Source organism: Liolophura sinensis, chromosome 10 (assembly GCF_032854445.1).
Source record: "Liolophura sinensis isolate JHLJ2023 chromosome 10, CUHK_Ljap_v2, whole genome shotgun sequence".
NCBI classification, from domain to species: Eukaryota; Metazoa; Mollusca; class Polyplacophora; order Chitonida; family Chitonidae; genus Liolophura; species Liolophura sinensis.
The window spans coordinates 21,865,797-21,888,445 of NC_088304.1; the positions used below are offsets into that span (position 1 = coordinate 21,865,797).

The 22,649-nt window shown below is 40.5% G+C and overlaps 1 protein-coding gene across 1 annotated transcript; it reads right to left on the reverse strand.

Moving 5' to 3' along the window:
• Nucleotides 1-1,184: 1,184 nt before the first annotated feature.
• LOC135476352 (mRNA export factor GLE1-like) lies at nucleotides 1,185-21,323 on the reverse strand. Its single transcript, XM_064756351.1, has 13 exons — nucleotides 21,177-21,323; nucleotides 18,738-18,967; nucleotides 17,556-17,691; nucleotides 16,786-16,934; nucleotides 15,321-15,381; nucleotides 14,954-15,021; nucleotides 13,283-13,566; nucleotides 11,037-11,134; nucleotides 9,513-9,579; nucleotides 8,965-9,074; nucleotides 7,950-8,162; nucleotides 4,014-4,204; nucleotides 1,185-2,912 (listed from the first exon to the last, which is right to left on the reverse strand). The coding sequence occupies exons 1-13, from the start codon at nucleotides 21,282-21,284 to the stop codon at nucleotides 2,471-2,473; spliced, it is 2,157 nt and encodes a 718-aa protein (XP_064612421.1). The 5' UTR covers nucleotides 21,285-21,323; the 3' UTR covers nucleotides 1,185-2,470.
• Between the last annotated feature and the right edge of the window lie 1,326 nt (nucleotides 21,324-22,649).

The following is a 22,649-nucleotide window of genomic DNA, read 5'->3' on the forward strand; positions in this document are numbered from 1 at the left end:
ACCTTTCCATCACATGAAAGAGCAACTTTCTGTGCAGTTTATGATCATTTTTAATTTGATTTTGGAGACAAAACTACCCTAAATGACTTAAATTCGTCCATAAAAGAGCACTTTTTTTTAGAGGCACATAAACGTCACAAAATGTTATTCTCGTTGCTGAAACTAACAATTTTCCAGCAGAATATCATCCCATGTTCAAAGCAAACCTCAAAATACCTAAAATCAATAGAACGCTCTGAATCAGGAAAAATGGTTAGCTTAGTCATGGGCGAAATTTAAGGTCATTTAGGGCACATTGGTTGGATTGGCCACTTTCAGAGCTTCACAAAAACTATAATTTTATCATAATGCCTTAAGAGCATGCTTGAAGAAAAACCTTGCAAACATGCAGAGAGATTGAAGAATTACAGTACATGTTGAATTCCAGAAACTCTTTAATTTCCTGGCAAACTATAGAAAGTTTTAATAAATTTTTACACATAATCTGGTAGTTTCTGGATTTTTAACAGTTCTTTGCATTTATCAGCGCATCAGTCATGTAAGGAGAAATTACGCTTCAGAGCGAGATTTGCAGGTTATCAAATAGATTCATGTTCACGTGTCAGAACTATTATTTGGAATTAAATTCATGTTGAGAAGCAGGATTTCGCATTACATGAACTATATCCCCTCTTATCTCTGATCAAAAAAAAAAAAGAGGCAAGATTTTTCTAACTTCATAACATACATGTAATCCCAAAATTAATTTATTTCATAATTTGACACAAAATACAATCAAAGCGAGACATTTTCACTCTTTCATACTTGTATTTCCATTCTCTCATCTTCATGCAAATTCATGATTAATCTTCCCACTTGAGTGCACTAATCTTCCCACTTGAGTGCACTCAAGTATTTGCAGTGTGAACTGCGGCAGGTATTTCACAATTGTAAGTCTTCATTCACACATGACTGAACACCACCAGTCCTCAGATGGTTGGAAGCTTTCTGGCGGAGGGAACCAGGCAGGCAGACTGGATTTTACATTACACATGTATGCGAATTCACATATTTACAAAGCATGGGGGTGAATGCAAATGTACTGGCGGAAATCCAGATCTAATGCGAACAACCAGTACCGATATGTAGAACATATATGTAAATGAATGCTGTATTTATTTATTTATTTGATTGGTGTTTTACACCGGGTGGAAACCGGGCAGAGCCCAGGGGAAACCCACGACCATCCACAGGTTGCTGGCAGACCTTCCCACGTACGACCAGAGAAGAAGCCAGCATAAGCTGGACTTGAACTCACAGTGGCCGCATTGGTGAGAGACTCCTGGGTCATTACGCTCCCCTAGCGCGCTAACCAACTGAGCCAGAATGATGTATTTGAAACTTGCATATCATTATACGTTCAAATGAAGCTATAGTACACCTTTCAAACTTCAATAAAACTCACAATAGGGTTTCAAGTCAAATACGGCAACTACAGCTTAACACCACATTGGCATTATTTCAGATAAATTATGGAGACAATTCGTATGTAGAAGAGTCCTGTGAATTCATTCAATTATCTACATCAGAAGTACATAAACGGAGAGAAGTGTGCAACGCTGTCTTTATATGATGTCCCCATCTAGGTACTCCCACCCCACGTTGATTGGTGCATACACTCACAACAATGCCCCATCTGACATTTCTATTTATTTTGTGACGAACGCGTCACAATGCAATCTGGTGAAACTGACAGTACTTGATGATTGCAGGCATGCACACTACAGATCATTTCCCATAATTCCTCTGTATTACATAACTGCATGCTTTTCGCAACATCAGACCAGCGGGAGCACAGACGCAAGAACAATGTGTACCATATAATGCAGTGGCAAACTTCTCTCTATGTACATGAACTTCTGCTTACATCCAATGCTAACAACCATTGTGAACAATATTCAGCATTGCTTTACCCCAATTCTTTCACCTTTTCAATCACCTCTGCAACTAATATTTTGAAACATTCTGAGAGAACCATTTGGTGTAGAGAACCGATTTGTACAGTTTTATGAAGCTTGTCTCCGTAGTGATTCAAGCAAATAATTTTTAAGCATAATTCTGATAATAATTGATTGCTTCAATTCCACTCAAAAAAAGTGTTTTAGTCATGTCAGTGGCTGTAAAAACTGAAGGCTTGAAGTTGAGGATTTACAGTACAATAATATACAGTACACAATAGAATCTGCACCCATTCTTTTCTTAATGAACATGAGTACTACTGCAAAGATATTAACACATTTCGCTCAGTAGTGTGGGCAGAAAGCTTTTAAGGCTAATTATGGAACAAGACATTCATTTTCTGCATCTGTTCATTACATTTTCAAGCCGAAGCTGATCAACAGGTTCATCAGACCTGATTATCGCTAACAAACTTGAATTCATTTTGAACAACGTGTACCATATAATGCAGTGGCAAACTTCTCTCTCTTGTTCATGTGTACCAGAATTTCTGTTCGAGGAACCCTTCAGGGGGCGGGACTTGACCCCCGGTCTTGATGCACGACTCTAGGAAAGTCTTTAGCCTGGCAACAGGCCCCCCAGTCATGACAACCTCCTGAATCTTAGGCATGTAAACAGTTAGTAGATAATGCAGCAACTTTTGAAACTGTTTGTTGTAAGTGTGGTGCAGAGCATGCCCGGTGACCTCCAGAAGGTCAAAGATCAAGGTGGCAGTGATGTCAGGGTGAGGTCGCATGTTCATTATGTTGGTGAGCCAAGTCCAGGCATGTTGGATGCCGTACGGATGTGATGATTGACTCCTGGGTGAGCATGACACCATGATAGCTGCGTACAACCGCATTAGACCCGACATTCTCTTCAGGAACTTGTCCTGCTTCTCCACAGCACCATTTACAAACTTATATCCCTGAGCCCTAGAGAACAAAAAAAAAAACCCAATAACATTCACAAATTTGTAGCCCAGAGCTCTGGACAAATACAAACACTCACAATCACAAATTTGTAGTTCTGAGCCCTGGACAAAAATACAGACATATTAACAAAACATGTAGCCAGGGGCCTTGAACAAATTACAGACAAGCACATTTACAAATTTGTACTCCTCAGCCCTGAACAAAAAAACACTACAGACAATCACATTCACAACTATGTAGACCAGAGACCTGGACAAAATACAATCAAATCAACTGCTCATTGCACCAAGTCCCACAAACAGTGAGATTGAGGGAATCAACTTGCCTGTCCAAGGCCAGAATGACACCATTTTGAGGTTATTTTATTTGCTACTTTCAATTCTATATGTATGTATGTATGCTTGGGGTTTAACATTGTACTAACAATTTTCAGTTATATGACGACGTCATATCACCATGCCACCAATGTGCTGCTGCCAGACATGACACCCCACCCAGTTACATTATACGAACACCGGGCCAACTGGTCATGTTTCCTTGCTCTAACATGCGAGGAGGCAGCAGGTGCCATTTTTTAAATCTTTGTTGTGACCCACCTCGGGTTTGATCCAAAGGTCTCTCGACTTCAAGGCAGACGCTCTAACCATTAGGCCACTGAAGGCGTCATATTCAATTATAGGAGTCACAGAAGATGACAGGTAACAAATCACAGAGGGGCTAATTCTAAGTCTGTAGTTTTGATGATGCGTAGTTGTTTGCCTGAACTCTGCATAGTGTTTACATTTATATCTTAATTGCAAATTTAGCACTTTCACAACAAACTGAACACAACCCTGTTAAATTTTTCACTTTACGTGTGAAGGAACCCAAAGATTCTGGAGCAAACCACCGATCTATGTCAGGCATCCCACAATCCTCTCTACTTAAAAGCTGCAGCCAAACCACCGAGACCTGGACTCTGATTTTTGACCACAACACTTTTTATTCAAAAAATGAATGAATAATTATGGTTTAATGCCACATCGGCAATATTTCAGCCATTTCGTGGCGAGAACAAGGTGCAAACACGACGTGGTTCACTGTTAATTCCGGCATACATACTGTAAGTGTTGATCTGTAGTTTGACCCTCTAACTGGGGCACATAGTACGGGACCAGGTATGGACAGGCTGCGTGGAAATGAGCCAACAGAAGGTCTCCTAGGTCTGGATGCTCCGCCCACACTCCCACTGTTACCATGGCAATGGCGAATGCTGATTCATGTATTGAGGACACCTGCTCATCTGCTTTTTTCTGAAACATTACAAAATAATTCTGATCTAAGAAATGTAAATCATGACGAAAATTTTACAAAAATTTGAAATCCATGTATTTACAAATTAATTTCTCTTATTTATTTATTCGATTGGTCTTTAACGTGTACTCAAAAATAACTCCTTATACACCAGTGGCCAGCACTATGGTGAAAGGAAACCGGGCTGGTTGTGGTATAACCACAACCATCCGCAGGTTACTACCAGGCCTTCATCACAATAGGTCAGGTCATCACAACAAAAATGAAAATTTTCAACTGCGCTTGCAAATTACAACTAGATTGCCATTTGCCAATCTTGAAGCCACTATGGTGATAAACTCTCTTGGCAGCTGGCTGAGGAAGCGCTTCTACCATCTGGCCTGGTTTATTTATCCTCAAAAAACCCAAAAAAACAATGCAATATGCATGAAATGTCACACCCTGACTGTGATGTAAAAAGCAGATTTAATTACATGGCTGCATAATTGTTCCCCTGAATTTTGTGCTGAGGGTATCCATATTTCATTGTGATGAACAGCACTGTAAAAGAAAGTAACAAAAAACAGTTTTTCTGGAATGGTCAGGCAGCTTTAACTGCAAGCAAACCTGTCAGCAGATTCTCGGGTGAAAGAATCCTGTGTTTGTTAAGCATAGAGCACACGGATCAGATTACTGTGTCAAATGATCTGGAATACATGTTACCAACACATGAGCGACATTTGCTGTCCGTTTTAGGAAATTCCAGCGGCGAAAGACGGTAACATACTATGTTCAAGGTCATGTGACCTCAAAAAGTTATGTTGCAGCTCCCATTTTGTACTACCAAGTAGTCACATGACATTTCCATAGGTGCTGACCGGTTGATGTAGAAGACAACAATCTTAGTCCAGTACCAAAACCCTTATTACCTCCAATGTTCTGACAACATAGGGTCTTGTACTGACTACCTCCATGGCTTAATTTGCCGCTGTTTCATTGGCTGAGATATTTACTAGGCACTGATGCTACATTCAAAATTTAGGATGGCCAGGGAGAGCACAATCACTTGAAAATTTTCCTGTCAGAAGTATTACTGTGCCATGACATAACATGTTAGGTGTTTCTCAGAGAGGGAATCCCTTCTATCTTTGACACATGTTACATATAATATATAAGCCTACGTGAAAATGATTGGCCAGCAGATTCTGACAGAACTTAATCCTGTGTTTGTTAACTGAATAACTGAGCAGCTCTTACCACAAGCATCCTGGCCAGCAGATTCTTACAGAACAGAATCCTGTGTTTGTTAACTGAATGACTGAGCAGCTCTTACCACAAGCATCCTGGCCAGCAGATTCTTACAGAACAGTATCCTGTGTTTGTTAACTGAATGACTGAGCAGCTCTTACCACAAGCATCCTGGCCAGTAGATTCTTACAGAACAGTATCCTGTGTTTGTTAACTGAATGACTGAGCAGCTCTTACCACAAGCATTCTGGCCAGTAGATTCTTACAGAACTTAATCCTGTGTTTGTTAACTGAATAACTGAGCAGCTCTTACCACAAGCATTCTGGCCAGCAGATTCTTACAGAACTTAATCCTGTGTTTGTTAACTGAATGACTGAGCAGCTCTTACCACAAGCATTCTGGCCAGTAGATTCTTACAGAACTTAATCCTGTGTTTGTTAACTGAATGACTGAGCAGCTCTTACCACAAGCATTCTGGCCAGCAGATTCTTACAGAACTTAATCCTGTGTTTGTTAACTGAATGACTGAGCAGCTCTTACCACAAGCATTCTGGCCAGTAGATTCTTACAGAACTTAATCCTGTGTTTGTTAACTGAATGACTGAGCAGCTCTTACCACAAGCATTCTGGCCAGCAGATTCTTACAGAACAGTATCCTGTGTTTGTTAACTGAATGACTGAGCAGCTCTTACCACAAGCATTCTGGCCAGCAGATTCTTACAGAAGTTAATCCTGTGTTTGTTAGCTGAATGACTGAGCAGCTCTTACCACAAGCATCCTGGCCAGTAGATTCTTACAGAACAGAATCCTGTGTTTGTTAGCTGAATGACTGAGCAGCTCTTACCACAAGCATCCTGGCCAGCAGATTCTTACAGAACTTAATCCTGTGTTTGTTAACTGAATGACTGAGCAGCTCTTACCACAAGCATTCTGGCCAGCAAATTCTTACAGAAGTTAATTCTGTGTTTGTTAACTGAATGACTGAGCAGCTCTTACCACAAGCATCCTGGCCAGTAGATTCTTACAGAACAGTATCCTGTGTTTGTTAACTGAATGACTGAGCAGCTCTTACCACAAGCATCCTGGCCAGCAGATTCTTACAGAACAGTATCCTGTGTTTGTTAACTGAATGACTGAGCAGCTCTTACCACAAGCATCCTGGCCAGTAGATTCTTACAGAACAGAATCCTGTGTTTGTTAACTGAATGACTGAGCAGCTCTTACCACAAGCATTCTGGCCAGCAGATTCTTACAGAACTTAATCCTGTGTTTGTTAACTGAATGACTGAGCAGCTCTTACCACAAGCATCCTGGCCAGCAGATTCTTACAGAACTTAATCCTGTGTTTGTTAGCTGAATGACTGAGCAGCTCTTACCACAAGCATTCTGGCCAGCAGATTCTTACAGAACTTAATCCTGTGTTTGTTAGCTGAATGACTGAGCAGCTCTTACCACAAGCATTCTGGCAAGCAGATTCTGACAGAACTTAATCCTGTGTTTGTTAACTGAATGACTGAGCAGCTCTTACCACAAGCATTCTGGCCAGCAGATTCTTACAGAACTTAATCCTGTGTTTGTTAACTGAATGACTGAGCAGCTCTTACCACAAGCATTCTGGCCAGCAGATTCTTACAGAACTTAATCCTGTGTTTGTTAACTGAATGACTGAGCAGCTCTTACCACAAGCATTCTGGCAAGCAGATTCTGACAGAACTTAATCCTGTGTTTGTTAACTGAATGACTGAGCAGCTCTTACCACAAGCATTCTGGCCAGCAGATTCTTACAGAACTTAATCCTGTGTTTGTTAACTGAATGACTGAGCAGCTCTTACCACAACCATTCTGGCCAGCAGATTCTTACAGAACTTAATCCTGTGTTTGTTAACTGAATGACTGAGCAGCTCATACCACAAGCATCCTGGCCAGTAGATTCTTACAGAACAGAATCCTGTGTTTGTTAACTGAATAAATGAGCAGCTCTTACCACAAGCATTCTGGCCAGCAGATTCTTACAGAAGTTAATCCTGTGTTTGTTAGTTGAATGACTGAGCAGCTCTTACCACAAGCATTCTGGCCAGTAGATTCTTACAGAACTTAATCCTGTGTTTGTTAGCTGAATGACTGAGCAGCTCTTACCACAAGCATCCTGGCCAGTAGATTCTTACAGAACAGAATCCTGTGTTTGTTAACTGAATGACTGAGCAGCTCTTACCACAAGCATCCTGGCCAGTAGATTCTTACAGAACAGGATCCTGTGTTTGTTAGCTGAATAACTCAGCAGCTCTTACCACAAGCATCCTGGCCAGCAGATTCTTACAGAACAGTATCCTGTGTTTGTTAACTGAATAACTCAGCAGCTCTTACCACAAGCATCCTGGCCAGCAGATTCTTACAGAACAGTATCCTGTGTTTGTTAACTGAATAACTCAGCAGCTCTTACCACAAGCATCCTGGCCAGCAGATTCTTACAGAACTTAATCCTGTGTTTGTTAAGTGAATGACTGAGCAGCTCTTACCACAAGCATTCTGGCCAGCAGATTCTTACAGAACAGAATCCCAAGTGGATGATCTTTGGCTGAGATCCTTTTTGATCCCACCTCAACAGAATGACCACCGAGCAGCTTGACCAATCGCAACAGCTTGTCCCTAAGGTGTTCCCCGCTGACCGGCGAGATGGCGTTGACTGGTGTATTCACGGACTTCTGCAGGTCAAACTTGTATTGCTTCATCTAGAAAACAGACAAGCATAACAGAACAGATTCGTGGATTGCATTTATAACGTTGATTTGGTGACATCAAATTTTTCTTGTGCTTTACTCCAAAAATGGAGTAAAAAAAACCCTAAAATAATCCACATTCTTATTTTTTTCACCCCTTTTTTTTAATGATTTGCTTGCTTGTCAAAGATTTGTAATCACGTAAATATTTGTCTTCAACGGAAAAAATTGCAGGGACAGTTTAAATTTCCCACAAATTAGTTTTGTTTTTATGTTCATCCCTTTCTCCGACACAAGAAAAAGATTTTTTTTCTGCCCATAAAACAACTGCATTTAAGTTCACAAACTTTGCTGTTGCCAGTATAGGGTATTTCTTTAACAAATGAAGTATACATTTTTAATTAGCATACTAATTTTGAATACTGGTAGGTGAAACACTTCAGTTTGATTTGCCATATAATAAATGACATAAGAGTCCTAGTGTATTAGATAATATTAGATAATACTGGTACTAAGGCATATTTAGGTAAAATCTTTGCCGAATTCAGCAGCCGTTGTTCAATGTCAAAGGATAATGACAACAGATTAAGCTGATATTTAATATACTGCTACACACTTATTTTTAGGTTAATTACAAAACTGAAGACTGGGCATGAAGGTAAATCTGGAATCAAGGCTTAAAACAGCTTTGAACAATCTGGCCCTGATAACGCAGCATAAAAAACTCCTGTTTGCAATTTGCAAGGAGAGCTAAACAAGAGTGATACAGTCTAAATCATGAATATACATGAGCAGTTCTGTACAGTTGTTATACCTGAGGGTTTTTACTCAGCTCTTCTAACGACGTCTCCACCTGTTTCAGCTGTTTTTGGAGTCTGATGTAATTTTCAAAAGCTTTCTCAGGAGCTATCTGTGCTTCTTCAGCTGAAAACATAGGTGACATAATTGATTTATATATTTCAACACACAAGTGTTTTTTAATGCTGTAAATACATATAAATACTATTTTCACTAATACAACAGTCCAAGACGTTTGACGTTTGTTGTGGCAAAATTTTGTTCAGCCAAGAATGGTCTCAAAACAATGTCAGAGCACGCTCCATTTGAAAACCTGATACAGTTACCTGCCCTTGTCAAATGTGTACAAATCTGCACACGCTTAGAGTATCACCTCGGGCTCACACAGCCTAGAAAATAACTGATCAATATTGAGTTTGCGATAAATCAACAGTCGAAAAGGTAAGGATCATATTAAAAGTGTCTGCAAACTTCAGGCTGTATTTGATGGGTAATTTTTGTTTCAAACCGCTGAGAGAAATTGCCAAGGCAAGGGACAATTACGAAGAAAATATATTTACTCACATAGTGAAGGTCCCCTCTCTCTGGCTTGTGCGGGCTGAACAGCTGGCTCTGGGGTTATGGTGCTAGCCTAATAACACAGACCAACAAATGGTATTAGATACACAAATAAAACACTGACATGTTAATCAAGGCATACCGCTAGCTCTCCACTCACACATTACACATACTTATTAAATTAAGGGCTCCACTGGGACATACCACTAACTCACTATGACAAAGCATCAGATACCTATCTAAGGGTTCTCAATCATGCCCATAATACAAGATGGTCTGAAGGCATTCCTCTGGCATTCTTCTACTGAGGGGGTTGAGTCAAAAGTGAGTGCTGTGGCCTACAGACAGGAATTGGAGCATCCTTTCACTTAGAAATAGTTCACTTCGATTCCACAGGCATGCCTGAAGTAAACCACATGCAAGCCTGAAGCAAACCACAGGCATGCCTGAAGCAAGACACAGGCATGCCCGAAGCAAACCACAGACGAGGCTGCAGCAAACCACAGGCATGTCTGAAGCAAACCACATGCATGCCTGCAGCAAACCACAGACAAGCCCGAAGCAAACTACAGGCAAGCCTGAAGCAAATGACGTGCAAGTCTGAAGCAAACCACAAGCAAGTCTAAAGCAAATGACATGCATGCCTGAAGCAAACCACAAGCAAGTCTAAAGCAAATGACATGCATGCCTGAAGCAAACCATTGATATGTCTGAAACAAACCACAGGCATGCCTGCAGCAAACCACAGACAAGCAAGAAAAAAGCTACAGGCAAGCCTGAAGCAAACGACATGCAAGCCTGAAGCAAATGACATACAAGCCTGCAGCAAATCACAGGCAAGTCTGATGCAAACTACAGGCAAGCCTGAAGCAAACGACATGCAAGCCTGAAGCAAATGACATGCAAGCCTGAAGCAAACCACAAGCAAGTCTGAAGTAAACCACATGCATGCCTGCAGCAAACCACAGACATATCTGAAGCAAACCACAGGCATGCCTGCAGCAAACCACAGACAAGCCCAAAGCAAACTACAGGCAAGCCTGAACGCAAACGACATGCAAGCCTGAAGCAAACCACAAGCAAGTCTGAAGCAAACCACAGGCATACCTAAAGCACACCATAGACCCAAAGGACCAGAAGCAAACTACAGGCACGCCTGAAGCAAACGACATGCAAGCCTGAAGCAAACGACATGCAAGCCTGAAGCAAATGACATGCAAACCTTTAGCACACCACACTTTTTGTGAAGCCCTGAAATCGGCCAATCCAAGAAATGTAGTTTTGTCTCCAAAATCAAATTAAAAACATGCATAAATTGCACTGAAAGTTTCTCTTTCATACATGGAAAGGATGAGGAATTAGGGTAGTATAGTTTTAGGTGGGTTGTTAGCCTTTGTCCTTTGTTACAGCTTAAGATCCACATCTTCTTATCTTCTTATGCAAAAAAGAAAACTTCAGCATATTTTGAAAGTACAAGTTTGAGTTACATATGTCTATGCTCATTATACAGAACGACAGTCTTAGACTCACTGTTGTTGTTGTAGCAGGTGCTTGTTCCTGTTGCTGAACTTGAGCAGCTTGTTTTTCTTTCTCCTGTTTTTCCATTTCTCCTTTCTTGTTAGCTTGCTCTACAAAAAGCAAAAAACTTTCAAAAAACCTGATAAAAAAAAAAAATCATCACAGCGACTGTGAACAATAATGAAGGAGTTTCAGTTTACCTTTTCTCACCGTACAGACAGCCGACACTCACATCGGTGAGCAAAACTCATCAAGCTTTTTGCTTTACCCACTGGTTAACATATGTACATTTCTCCTTTATAGGTCTACTGGGTTAATTCCCTGGGGCACGAATATCTACAAGCTGCCAACGAAAAGTCGCCACATATCAGCTATCCTTTGAAGAATGTTTTATACCTAGACAGTGACATCCCTGAATAAATTCCCAATCACACTTGCCAGCAAGTTTATCCTCTTGTATGTTGATAAGGTGGACTAGTAGTGACACTCACCCGCTAAAGGGTACTCACCCATTGATGGGCAGAGGTACTCACTCACTAATGGGGACAGGTACTTGCCCACTTGTGGGGACAAGTGCTCGCTCACTAATGGGAGCAAGCACCCGCCAACTAAGAGAGACAGGTACTCACCCACAAATGGGGACAGCTACTCGCTTATTAATGGAAACAGGTACTCGCCCACTGATGGGCACAGGTAGTCACCCACTGGTGGGCACAGGTAGTCATCCACTGAAGGGCACAGGTACTTCATCACAAACGGGCACTGGTACTCATCCAGTGTTGGGGACAGGTACTTATCCATTAGTGGGGTCAGGTACTCACCCACAAATGGGTACAGATACTTACCCACAAACGGGCAGAGGTACTCACCCAAAACTGGGAACAGGTACTCATCCATTAGTGGGCCCAGGTACTCACCCATTGATGGGCAGAGATACTTACCCACAAACGGGCAGAGGTACTCACCCAAAACTGGGAACAGGTACTCATCCATTAGTGGGCCCAGGTACTCACCCACTGATGGGCACAGATACTTACCCACAAACGGGCAGAGGTACTCACCCAAAACTGAGAACAGGTACTCATCCATTAGTGGGCTCAGGTACTCACCCATTGATGGGCACAGATACTTACCCACAAACGGGCACAGGTACTCACCCAAAACTGAGAACAGGTGCTCATCCATTAGTGGGCTCAGGTACTCACCCATTGATGGGCACAGATACTCATAGACTAATGGGGACAGGTACTTACCCACAAACGGGCAGAGGTACTCACCCAAAACTGAGAACAGGTACTCATCCATTAGTGGGCTCAGGTACTCACCCATTGATGGGCACAGATACTCATAGACTAATGGGGACAGGTACTCGCCCACAAATAGGGACAGGCACTCACTGACTAATAAGGACAAGAACTCGCTTAATAATGGAAACAGGTACTCGCCCACTGGTGGGCACAGGTAGTCACCCACTGGTGGGCACAGGTAGTCACCCACTGGTGGGCACAGGTAGTCATCCACTGAAGGGCACAGGTAGCCACCCACTGGTGGGCACAGGTAGTCATCCATTGGTGGGCACAGGTACTCACCCACTGGTGGGCACAGGTAGTCATCCACTGATGGGCACAGTTAGTCACCCACTACTGGGGACAGATACTCACCCACTACTGGGGACAGATACTCACCCACTAATGAGGACATGCTCACCCATTAACAGGGACAGGTGCTCATTCACTAATAGGGACCGGCACTCACCCAATAACAGCAACAGGTGCTCAATCACTAACAGGGACTGGTACTTATTAACCAAAGGGCCAAGATACTCACTTACCAATGGGTACAAGTACATGTACTCGCTCACTAATGGGAACAGGTACTTGCCCTTTAACAGGGACAAGACCTCACTCACAAATAGGGACAAGCGCTCACCCACTAACAGGGGCAGGTAGTCACCCACTAACAGTGACAAATACTCACCCACTAATGGGACAGGTACTCACCCACTAATGGGACAGGTACTCACCCACTAATGGAACAGGTACTCACTCACTAATGGGACAGGTACTCACCCACTAATGGAGTGAGTGAGTGAGTGCTTGGAGTTTAACGTCGTACTCAACAATTTTTCAGTCACATGACGACGAAGGAATCCGTAGGGTGCACACCCACTAATGGAACAAGTACTCACTCGCTAATGGGACAGGTACTCACTCACTAATGAGACAGGTACTCACCCACTAACGGGCACATGTACTCACCCACTAATGGGGACAGGTATTCAAGTGCATTCTGCGCCTGCTGTAACACAAGGTGTAACTTCTGGATGTGCTCCACGGACGCCTGCTGAGCCTGCGCCTGCTGTACGATACTCTCCGCCTTGTGTTTCAGCTGACTCAGGAGATCCTGAAACTTCTTGGCAGGTTCAGGCAGGTACTCTTTGTACTGACACATCTTGTATGCCATTGAGAGCTCCTCCTGGGTCTTTGTCAACTGGCCATAGATCTTCATTAAGGTTTGGAAACGTTTCTGGGTCTCCAACTGTCTGTAAATTTTACAAAAACATAAGACATAAAGTGTAAAGTCAAAAGAAATATCTCGTGTTGGTTTGGGGAAGAGCGAAGTCTCAAAGAAGATGATGGTACAGGGAATAACAAAATTGGATGCTTTGTAGAAATGCCTCCTGCCACGAACAGTTCATGTTTTCCTCAGTTTTAATCATAATGATTTTAAACCATGGACTTCGCAACAAGTTGACTGTTTTATTGTCGCTATTTTGTAAAAAAATGGAAATAAAATGGGGAAAAAAATGGGAGAAAACTCTGGTGATAAAGCGTGACTACCCAGTATCTTTATACATGTGGACTGTCATGTCAAATATTCATTTTTAAACTGCAGGGTTGAAGCAGAATATAACATACTGTAAATAAATACTTGCAAACTAGGCCTACCAGCATATGAAGATGTCAAACTGTGATTAAAACTACACCTACACATATGTAGATATAAGCCACTTACAATGACGAGACTTGAAATTTGCATATGTGTTCCCATCAATCACATGATTTTTGCTGGAGAAGGGCAAAACAATAATCTTATCTGTCGCTGGCGACATGTAAATCCCGTCTGGGCAAAACTGTACGCAGGAAATCATAAAACATGCATTTTATTTTGATATAAAGCCAGTGACAGTGTTGTATGAACTCCCAGTAAAGTGTGATAACAATTAACTCAAACTCATGTCTCCTAATATGCCGGACTCACACACAGTGCTACCGACCAGGGGTAAAAGTTTTCGGAAACCTTACATGCCGTCAGTTTTCTGTGGTTAATGTGAGGTTCTCGACATAAAAACATGGGAAAAGGAACCCTTCTGCAATAGGAAGACAGTTCCGACTCAAAAGAAACAAAATGTTCGTGTATACTGACATACTAAATTGGAATTACATGGACATGGGAAGCTGATATTTCTCAATTAAATTAATTTTTAGCTGAAATACATTTGTACACATATTCGTTGCATAATGAGGGCTGTCAGGAGAACCTGATCAATCGGTTTGTCTGTAGTGTACATTGTGCATGTACATGTGGGACAGTGTTTGGAATTTAAAGGTTTGTAAAAGATATCAACTATCTTGATACTTTCTTCGACTTCATTCATGGGTATATTTAGAGATGCACATTTCGGACAACTAGTTAGGAAACCTGCACACATCACTGTCAGTGACTAGACCCCATAAGGCGACCAGATTACCCACCAGAACTGCAGAGAGCCATGGATAACGAAACAGGTGGGGGCTAATCACTCTCTTCTGTCGTCTTGCCGCCAACTCAGATCGTGGGAAAGTAAACAGTAAATCCCGTGAGAAACTCATTTACAGTAGTATAGAATGTATGACATTAAATACAAACTCTTTCAAGATAGGACTTACTGCTGCTTGGCCTCTTCTTCCAACTGAACTTTCTTTCCCTCAACAGTTTTCACGACTCCATCAATGAACTGATGAAGCATAAAAAAAAAAAATAAATAAAAAAAAATTGGCAAATTTTTATAAACCGCTCACAACATTTGCTAAAATTTGCAAACCCACTTCATTCTCAAAATGTAAAGCGGGACGTAACATTATATCTCTCACACAATTTCAGGCATTACCTTGGCAAAATGAAACTCTGCATAACCAACTTCCTTTGTCTCCACTATAACATAATGCTCTATCACACTAAGTTTCTCCAGTAAAATTGAAATCAGAATAATTTCACGAACATTTCACGCTAAAAGACAACGGTCAAAGCTCTCACCTTTTTTCGACTCAAATGGTGGTCTTTCAGCCTTTGTAAATTTCTTGAAATTTCTTGCTTTCTAAAATATACATTTACAACAATAATTTAAAACTTGTAAACTAAACAATACTGTCAATGACAGCCATGTCATAAACAGACTCAAAACTACTGTCAATATTTAGCCTTTTCAACCACACAAGCAATTTTTTCAAACAATTATGAAAATGTCACTAACAATGATTTGTTTGTGTCATTAAAGATGGAAGCCTCATAAAGCTGTGCAAATTATTTCTCTACAGCCCTCAGTTCTCTCAGAATACTCGAAACTATTGGTTGCAGATGTGGAGTATTTATTTATTTCATTTGTGTTTTACGCCGTACTCAAGAACATTTCACTTATATGATGGCGGCCAGCATTATGGTGGGAGGAAACGGGCAGTGCCCGGAGGAAACCCACGACCATCTGCAGGTTGCTGGCAGACCTTCCCACATACGGCCGGAGAGGCAGCCAGCATGAGTTGGACGAACTCACAGCGACCCCACTGGTGAAAGCCTCCAAGTCACTACGCTGCGCTAGTGGGCTAACCAATTGAGCCACGGAGGCCCCCAGAGGTGGTTGAAAAGGTTGAAAAATCAGGGCACTTTATTGATATCGAAATCACCTTTTAAGAAGCAGGTTCACCCTAGGAAAGAATATATTAAAGATGGACAAAACATTTAAAATTACATAAAGTTCAAGATTTTTCGATTTTTCTTTAAAGAGAAAAAGAAATTTGAAAACAATTTTTTGTATGGCGGGGATGTGGGACTCACTATACAAAGATATTTCCAAATACCTGTTTACCCTGAAAGAAAAAAATCTAAAAAATATTAAACACCATTTCTTTCCAATAAGCTTTCATACTTCTCCTTTAACTAAAATTAACATCACTGTAAAGAATCAACTCCTTGGTAGTTTGTGCACAAAACTCAAAAATCCACGCCATCTAAAACACTGTTTCCAGAGCAGATCGACATTTATCAACATTTGTCATGTGCAATACACATACAGTTCTCAGCAGGTTCTGCTCGGATATTCAAATATATGATATTTCACTGAAAACGGCAAAATGTACAGGTCCTTTTTGTCTTCCTTAATAATGGGTAAAGAGGAATTTAAGAAATAATCTATTCTTCCATGTAATGTGTAAGAAGTTTAGTTTCACTTGATAACCTGGAAAATGCTCTGATCACTAAGAAAATGTACATTTGAGAAAATATCATCTGTTCCTAATGACTTGTCTATTAGTATTTCTGGTGTACAGACGTGATCAGACAAAAACAAGCGTGTGACAGATTATGTTTAGGGTAGATAGTGGAAGTGAAACTGAAGTCAAAGTGAAACTGACTGTCAATGTAAAAATGAAACTAAAGTCAAAGTGAAAATTAAACTGAATGTCAAAGTGAAAATTAAACTAAATGTCAAAGTGAAAGTTGAGTTTACTGTTCTTTGATCTTATCCGCTGTGCTCCTCTGGATGTTTTCCCATTTCTTCAGCTCATCCACCTCTAGCTTGAGGAGTTCCTCCTGCTGGTCTGACAAGAGACGACGAGACGCTTCTTCAAACAGCCGCCTCCTCTGCTCTGTGGCTTCCTGTAACACACACGTCATACCACTATCATTATTTATTTATTTCACTGGAGTTTTACGCCATAATCACAAATATTTTGACCACATGACCATGACCAGCTTTGCAGTGAGAGGAAACTGGGTAGAGCGCAGCTGAAATCAACAACCACCAGCAGCTTGGTGGCAGACCTCCCCACATGACTGGAGAGGAAGCGAGTATGAGTTCACTAGTTTTAATGGTGGTGGAAACAGGAATACCCCGAACAAACCATTTAAAATGAATAACTTTCCCTCATGTGACATTCAGATATGCATATGATACGAACATTAGACTGTGCAAACAATCTTCAACCTTTTCGTATGTTTGCAAGATGATTATTTAAGCATATTCTGAGGGCAGTATTTTGTGTAGACTAATGAAATTATACTTTTTATAGTCCTGAAATTGGCCAATCCAACCAGTGTAAGTTTTGTATTAAAGCAAATTAAAAATGTGCATAAATGGGACTGAAAGTTGCTCCGGCGGGCAGCCTGTTGGGTGGAGGAAACTTGGCAGTACTGACAAAACAGCACAGCTCTTCACAATAAAATCAGCTGAGATATTCAGTAAGAAGCTTTAGAAGAAAAGACGGTCATACAACAAACCTGAGCCTTCTGTTCCCAGAGGCTTTCATACTGTTTAATGGCCAGTTCTGTGCTTCCATAGTTTGGAGATAGGGACAGATTTAAGCTGTCGTTGTCTTTCTCCTGGTTGAGTATCACTATCCTTCTATCTGCTGAGCTGAAAAGAGAGACAGGGGAATGTTCCAAATGGAGCCAGAGAAAGTCAGATTAATTCCTCTGCCTGGACTGCTTTATGTTTTCCACCCAATATGTATACAAAAAGTTGTTTTATGGAACGTGTGCTTACTTTGTCCTTGCAAAAATACTGTCAACCCTTTCAACCTCTAAAGCACTATTTTCAGTGGACTTAATCTATACAATTATTCTGAAAATGACACTAAAATGGTTTGTTTGTGGCACTAAATATGTAAGCTTTATTTATTTATTTAGTTGGTGTTTTATGCTGTACTCAAGAATATTTCACTTATACAACTGCATTATGGTGGGAGGAAACTGGGCAGAGACCGGGGGAAACTCACGACCATCCGCAGGTTGCTAGAAGACCTTCCCACTTACGGCTGGAGAGGAAGACAGCATGAGCTGGACCAACTAAGCCACGGAGATCCCAATGTAAGCTTTAAAAAACTGTGCAATTTTTTTCTCCCATAGTTCTCTAAGAACGTTTCAAAATGTTGCAGTGGGGCTTAAAAAGGTTGAAGAATCAGGGTATGTTAGTTACATCTTAGAATACAGTAGTTTCGTTTCCATGATTTAGTTGAGGCAGGTAAATTACAAAATTGTTCAAAAAAATAGAATGAATGGGTCAAGGATTATATGGTTCAATGCCAATAATTTGCATAAAAATATGCAAAATTTCAGCTATATTCATAACTATGGTAGTTATGATATAATGGTTAAAGCAGGGAACAGTGAATGGCTTTAGATATGATGATAAGAGCATTCAACATGATCAAAACAAAACAAAAATTAGACCGACATGTCCAAAACCCGTTAAAAGTTAAAAACAAATAGATCCCAACATTTAATTTAATTGAGTGAAAACACATAACTCAATTAAACATTGTCTAACTTCCGAGAGAATTTTCCAATTTCAAACAGGGCTCATCCTGGTTTCCTATCACCATACTGCTGGAAGCTGTCATATAAGTGAAATGCAAAACACCAATAATATAAATAAATAAATTTCCAATAACACGTGATTACCTGCTATTTGAAAGGGTTAGACTATTTTCTGCTGTTGACCGCACATTTCCTGTGGCAACCTTTGGCGTTGAGGTCTTCATATGAATGATACCATCCTGCATGCTGTAACCAGGATCATTCTGATCAGATCGCTTTCTTGCTCTGGCAATCTCTCCTCTAATCGTCGGACTTGGGGACTTCATAAACCTTTTGGGGAGCTGAGGAGGGCTTGTCCATTTATCCAGTAATTCCTGTGTAGTCAAGGCCATATTCAACCAAACATTAACTCACTTGTTTAAATGGCACCTACAGAACTTAAAGGGCGGACACAGGAATTCATAGAAGTCCAAATATTATAAACCGAAAATCAAGGGCTTTTTTCTGATTACACTGACTTTAATAAATATTTACAGACCTATATGAATTCCATATTGAGATAAAATATATTTATGTTGCATTGTTGTATTGTTGTATGTTGTATTGTGTCACTATCTTTATATTTCTGATAACATCCATTTTACATTTATTTATTTATTGATTTGACTGGTGTTTTACGCTGTACTCAAGAATATTTCACTTATGCGACGGCGGCCAGCATTATGGTGGGAGGAAACCGAGCAGAGCCCGGGGGAAACCCACGACCATCCGCAGCTTGCTGGTAGACCTTCCCACGTATGGCCAGAGAGGAAGCCAGCATGAGCTGGACTTGAACTCACAGCAATACACTGTGCCAGCGCACTAACCAACTGAGCCACAGAGGCCCCCCATCCATTTTACAGCTTGAAATGTAGTAAATGTACATGTAAATACAAATAATACAGCAAACTTATGTTGAAAAAATAAGAATATAATTCTCTGATAGTGCAAATCCAATCACATTCCATACCTCAAATAACAACCATAAACAAAATATCAGCCTTGTTTGTGCCCAGGTTACTGTTTAAAACCAGAAATAAGTCCCCAAAGTACAGTAGTTACTGTATAAAGCAATATTAATACTGTTATTTAACACTGCAGTTTTCTTTTAAATATACTTTTTCTGCTTTATTTTCCATGAGAAAATGACATTTTGTTTAGTTTAACATTCTCAGTTCTGTATTTACTTTTTGCCCAATTTGAGAAGCAGTCACATTACATTAGGCTTCCTTCACACAGGCTTTGTTTATTTGACAAACAAAATATTGGTAGTAGAAATGCGTAAGATCTTTGCTTCTCAAAAATGGCAACTCAAAACGTCATTCAAGGGAGATAATCTCTGGACTTTCAACCACAGACAGAGGCTGGCACAGCTCATGACCTGAAGGTCAGTTTAGAGGCATTCTGGCCGGGGACAATGAAATTGTTTTTTTCCATAAAGAGATGTTGTTGCCTTATTACCAAGACATATTTGACGTTGTTTCTCTCTATAACTCACAAATGTGTTTTTCATATGAGAGTTACCCCACTCTACAACTTACCTTGCCTATGTGTAGGCCTACTGTCAAATGGTCTGAGAATGCTCTGAGGTTAGGTTTGGCAAAAAAATTTGTGCCGCCAAAGATGGCTCCCCAACAATGTCAAAACGCGGTCCATTTAGAAACCTGATGCAGTTGCCAAGGCAGTTTGTCCTGGCATTTGAAACAAATTATCCATTAAATTTGTATCCATGGCCTCAAGCTTGCAGACACCTATGTTCCTTACCTTTTTGTCTGTCGATTTAACACAAGCACAATGTTGACTGGTTACATCCTGAGATTCCTTGGTGATGCTCAAAGAGAACGGTCATACTAACCGCCTCTACATATCTGACACAGGCAGGTGACTGCATCAGGTTTACAAATGGAGCGTGCTCTGACATTGGTTTTGGCCATCCTGGGCTATACAAAATTTGCTAAATCTAACATCTAAGTAATATGGGATGAACTGTCAAATGTCATCACTGATGGCACTTACTGATGACAGGACAATATCATGTAATGCTGTGTACTGTAATTATGGATGCAAAGACTACAAAAATATATATTTCACAGCAATATGCAACTTGGTCTAGAATTATTATGTATCATTTTGTCTTAGTCCCAGCTGTGGGGTAAGAGCCAAAGTTGACACAACTTTTGGACTGCAGCCATTGTTTAGAAAAGACTTATCAGGCATGGAGTGAATCGGTGTGTGGTTTACCATTGGTTCCCCCTGTGGCTATGATACTCCGCCAGCCTAATATAAAGAGAGGAGTTGAGGTACCCACCTGGAACTAATTTGTCTTAGACACCTATTCAGATTTCTCACCAAAACATATTCGACTGGTCCATTATGTAATTGTTGAAACATTGAATCTTTAGCTCAAGTAAGAAAGGTTATAGCAGGTAAACTAATGGAAAAACAGATCCAAAGGATTAATGTAATTAAAGAAAACAAAATAAAAAGTGGCAGGTGGATTGAACAGTGTCCAATTTCCGAACGTTGCCAGGTGCGAGAAAATACCGTTAAGGCTTTCCCATTTTCTGGCCACTTCCGGGCGTAAGTTAATTGGCCTTTGCTTGATTGACGCAGTTTATCCCCGATACCCATTACTGGGCTTTGGCCATTCATCGTAGTCCAGACTCCTAATCCACAAAGAGAAGATCGTTCTCGCTTTCAAACTGTGGGCGCTGCCATTTTCTAACTCAGAGTAGTTGTTACAAAAACTATGATCAGATCGTTGAAATTTTTATATTTGAAATACCGAAAGATCCGTTTACTCTAAGATACGTTAAACCAACAGTCGAAGAAAATTAACCCTTTTCATTCCTGTTTTTCTCCTTCTCTTTCTTTTTTGGATTTAAACATTTCTAATCACAAAGAATATGATGTTAATTTCAACATTCCCACGGCCAAAATTTTAAATTGTCCTCCCTAGCTGCATGTTATAGATTTACATATCTGAATGTGGATCACTCAGTCTCAGTGTTTCCTTGATATTTTCTTAATTTTAAGAAACATTTACGGTAATGTTATGTTATAAATATTGAAAAAGGTCCCGTAATACATGTTTGTTATTACCAAATTCCTCACATGATTAAATACACAATTGTTATTTTTTAAGTTTTCCAAAATATGAATGTACCCATTTTCAGTTTGATATAGATTCTGACCTAGGAACATGGTGGATTTCATTATATGATGTGTACTGTTGACACTAGACACTAGCGTATACCTACAGGTCCTGCCAAACTAATTCATACAAAGCGCCACATGCATCCCTTCTTAGCACTATGTTCAACTTCAGCCGAATTCCTTAAGTTGCCGGTAGGCCTATACTTCTGGCAGCTTTTATACGACTTTAGGTCCAGTGCTAATTGCATGGCACATTGAAACAATATAGGCCTACAGGGTGTGCTTTTTGAGGAAAATAAAGAAAGATATGTCAAAAATAAATAAATAAATAAATAAATAAAAAACGGAATTGTTTTCATTTTTAGGCTTGTTTTATATTTCTGTATTTTGTATATACTGGGCACGCAGGACTGACTTACCGCCCACATTTTCGCGCTCTCACCACACCACATCCTTCCACCCTCCCCCCCCCCCCCCCCTACACAATAGTTGTTTTGTTGTGTTGTTTTGGCGGCTATCAAGTACCGCAGCGGGCTACTTGATTAAGATCTGGACTAACCATGCAGCGGGCCCTTCGGAAAACTGTGGTTTAAAGCCATTTTACGCCCAAGGAAGAAAACTACGACGCGTTTTTGGTACTTTTATGTGACAGGCCGCGTCATATACTCCTCACGAAGAGATACAAACCGGCGTTTCATGGATCCTTTAACTTATGTTTTGATATGATTTGACAAGATATTTGTGAAATACGTTGAATGAATGTATAGATGTTGCATAGAGATGTTGACAATAAATAGGGACCTTCAGTGATTTTCAGCACAAATTAATAAAATGAAAAATTTATGACATAATTACAATGAA

What these genes read in the sequence shown, in the direction of transcription:
- LOC135476352 (XM_064756351.1), bottom strand. Translation starts at nt 21,284, where the DNA reads ATGAATGGCCAAAGCCCAGTAATGGGTATCGGGGATAAACTGCGTCAA. An exon ending in AAAATGGGAAAGCCTTAACG is followed by an intron (nt 18,968 to 21,176) that starts GTATTTTCTCGC and finishes TTGACTACACAG; the next exon opens with GAATTACTGGATAAATGGAC. An exon ending in TGCTGGCCAGAATGCTTGTG is followed by an intron (nt 4,205 to 7,949) that starts GTAAGAGCTGCT and finishes GTAATGTTTCAG; the next exon opens with AAAAAAGCAGATGAGCAGGT.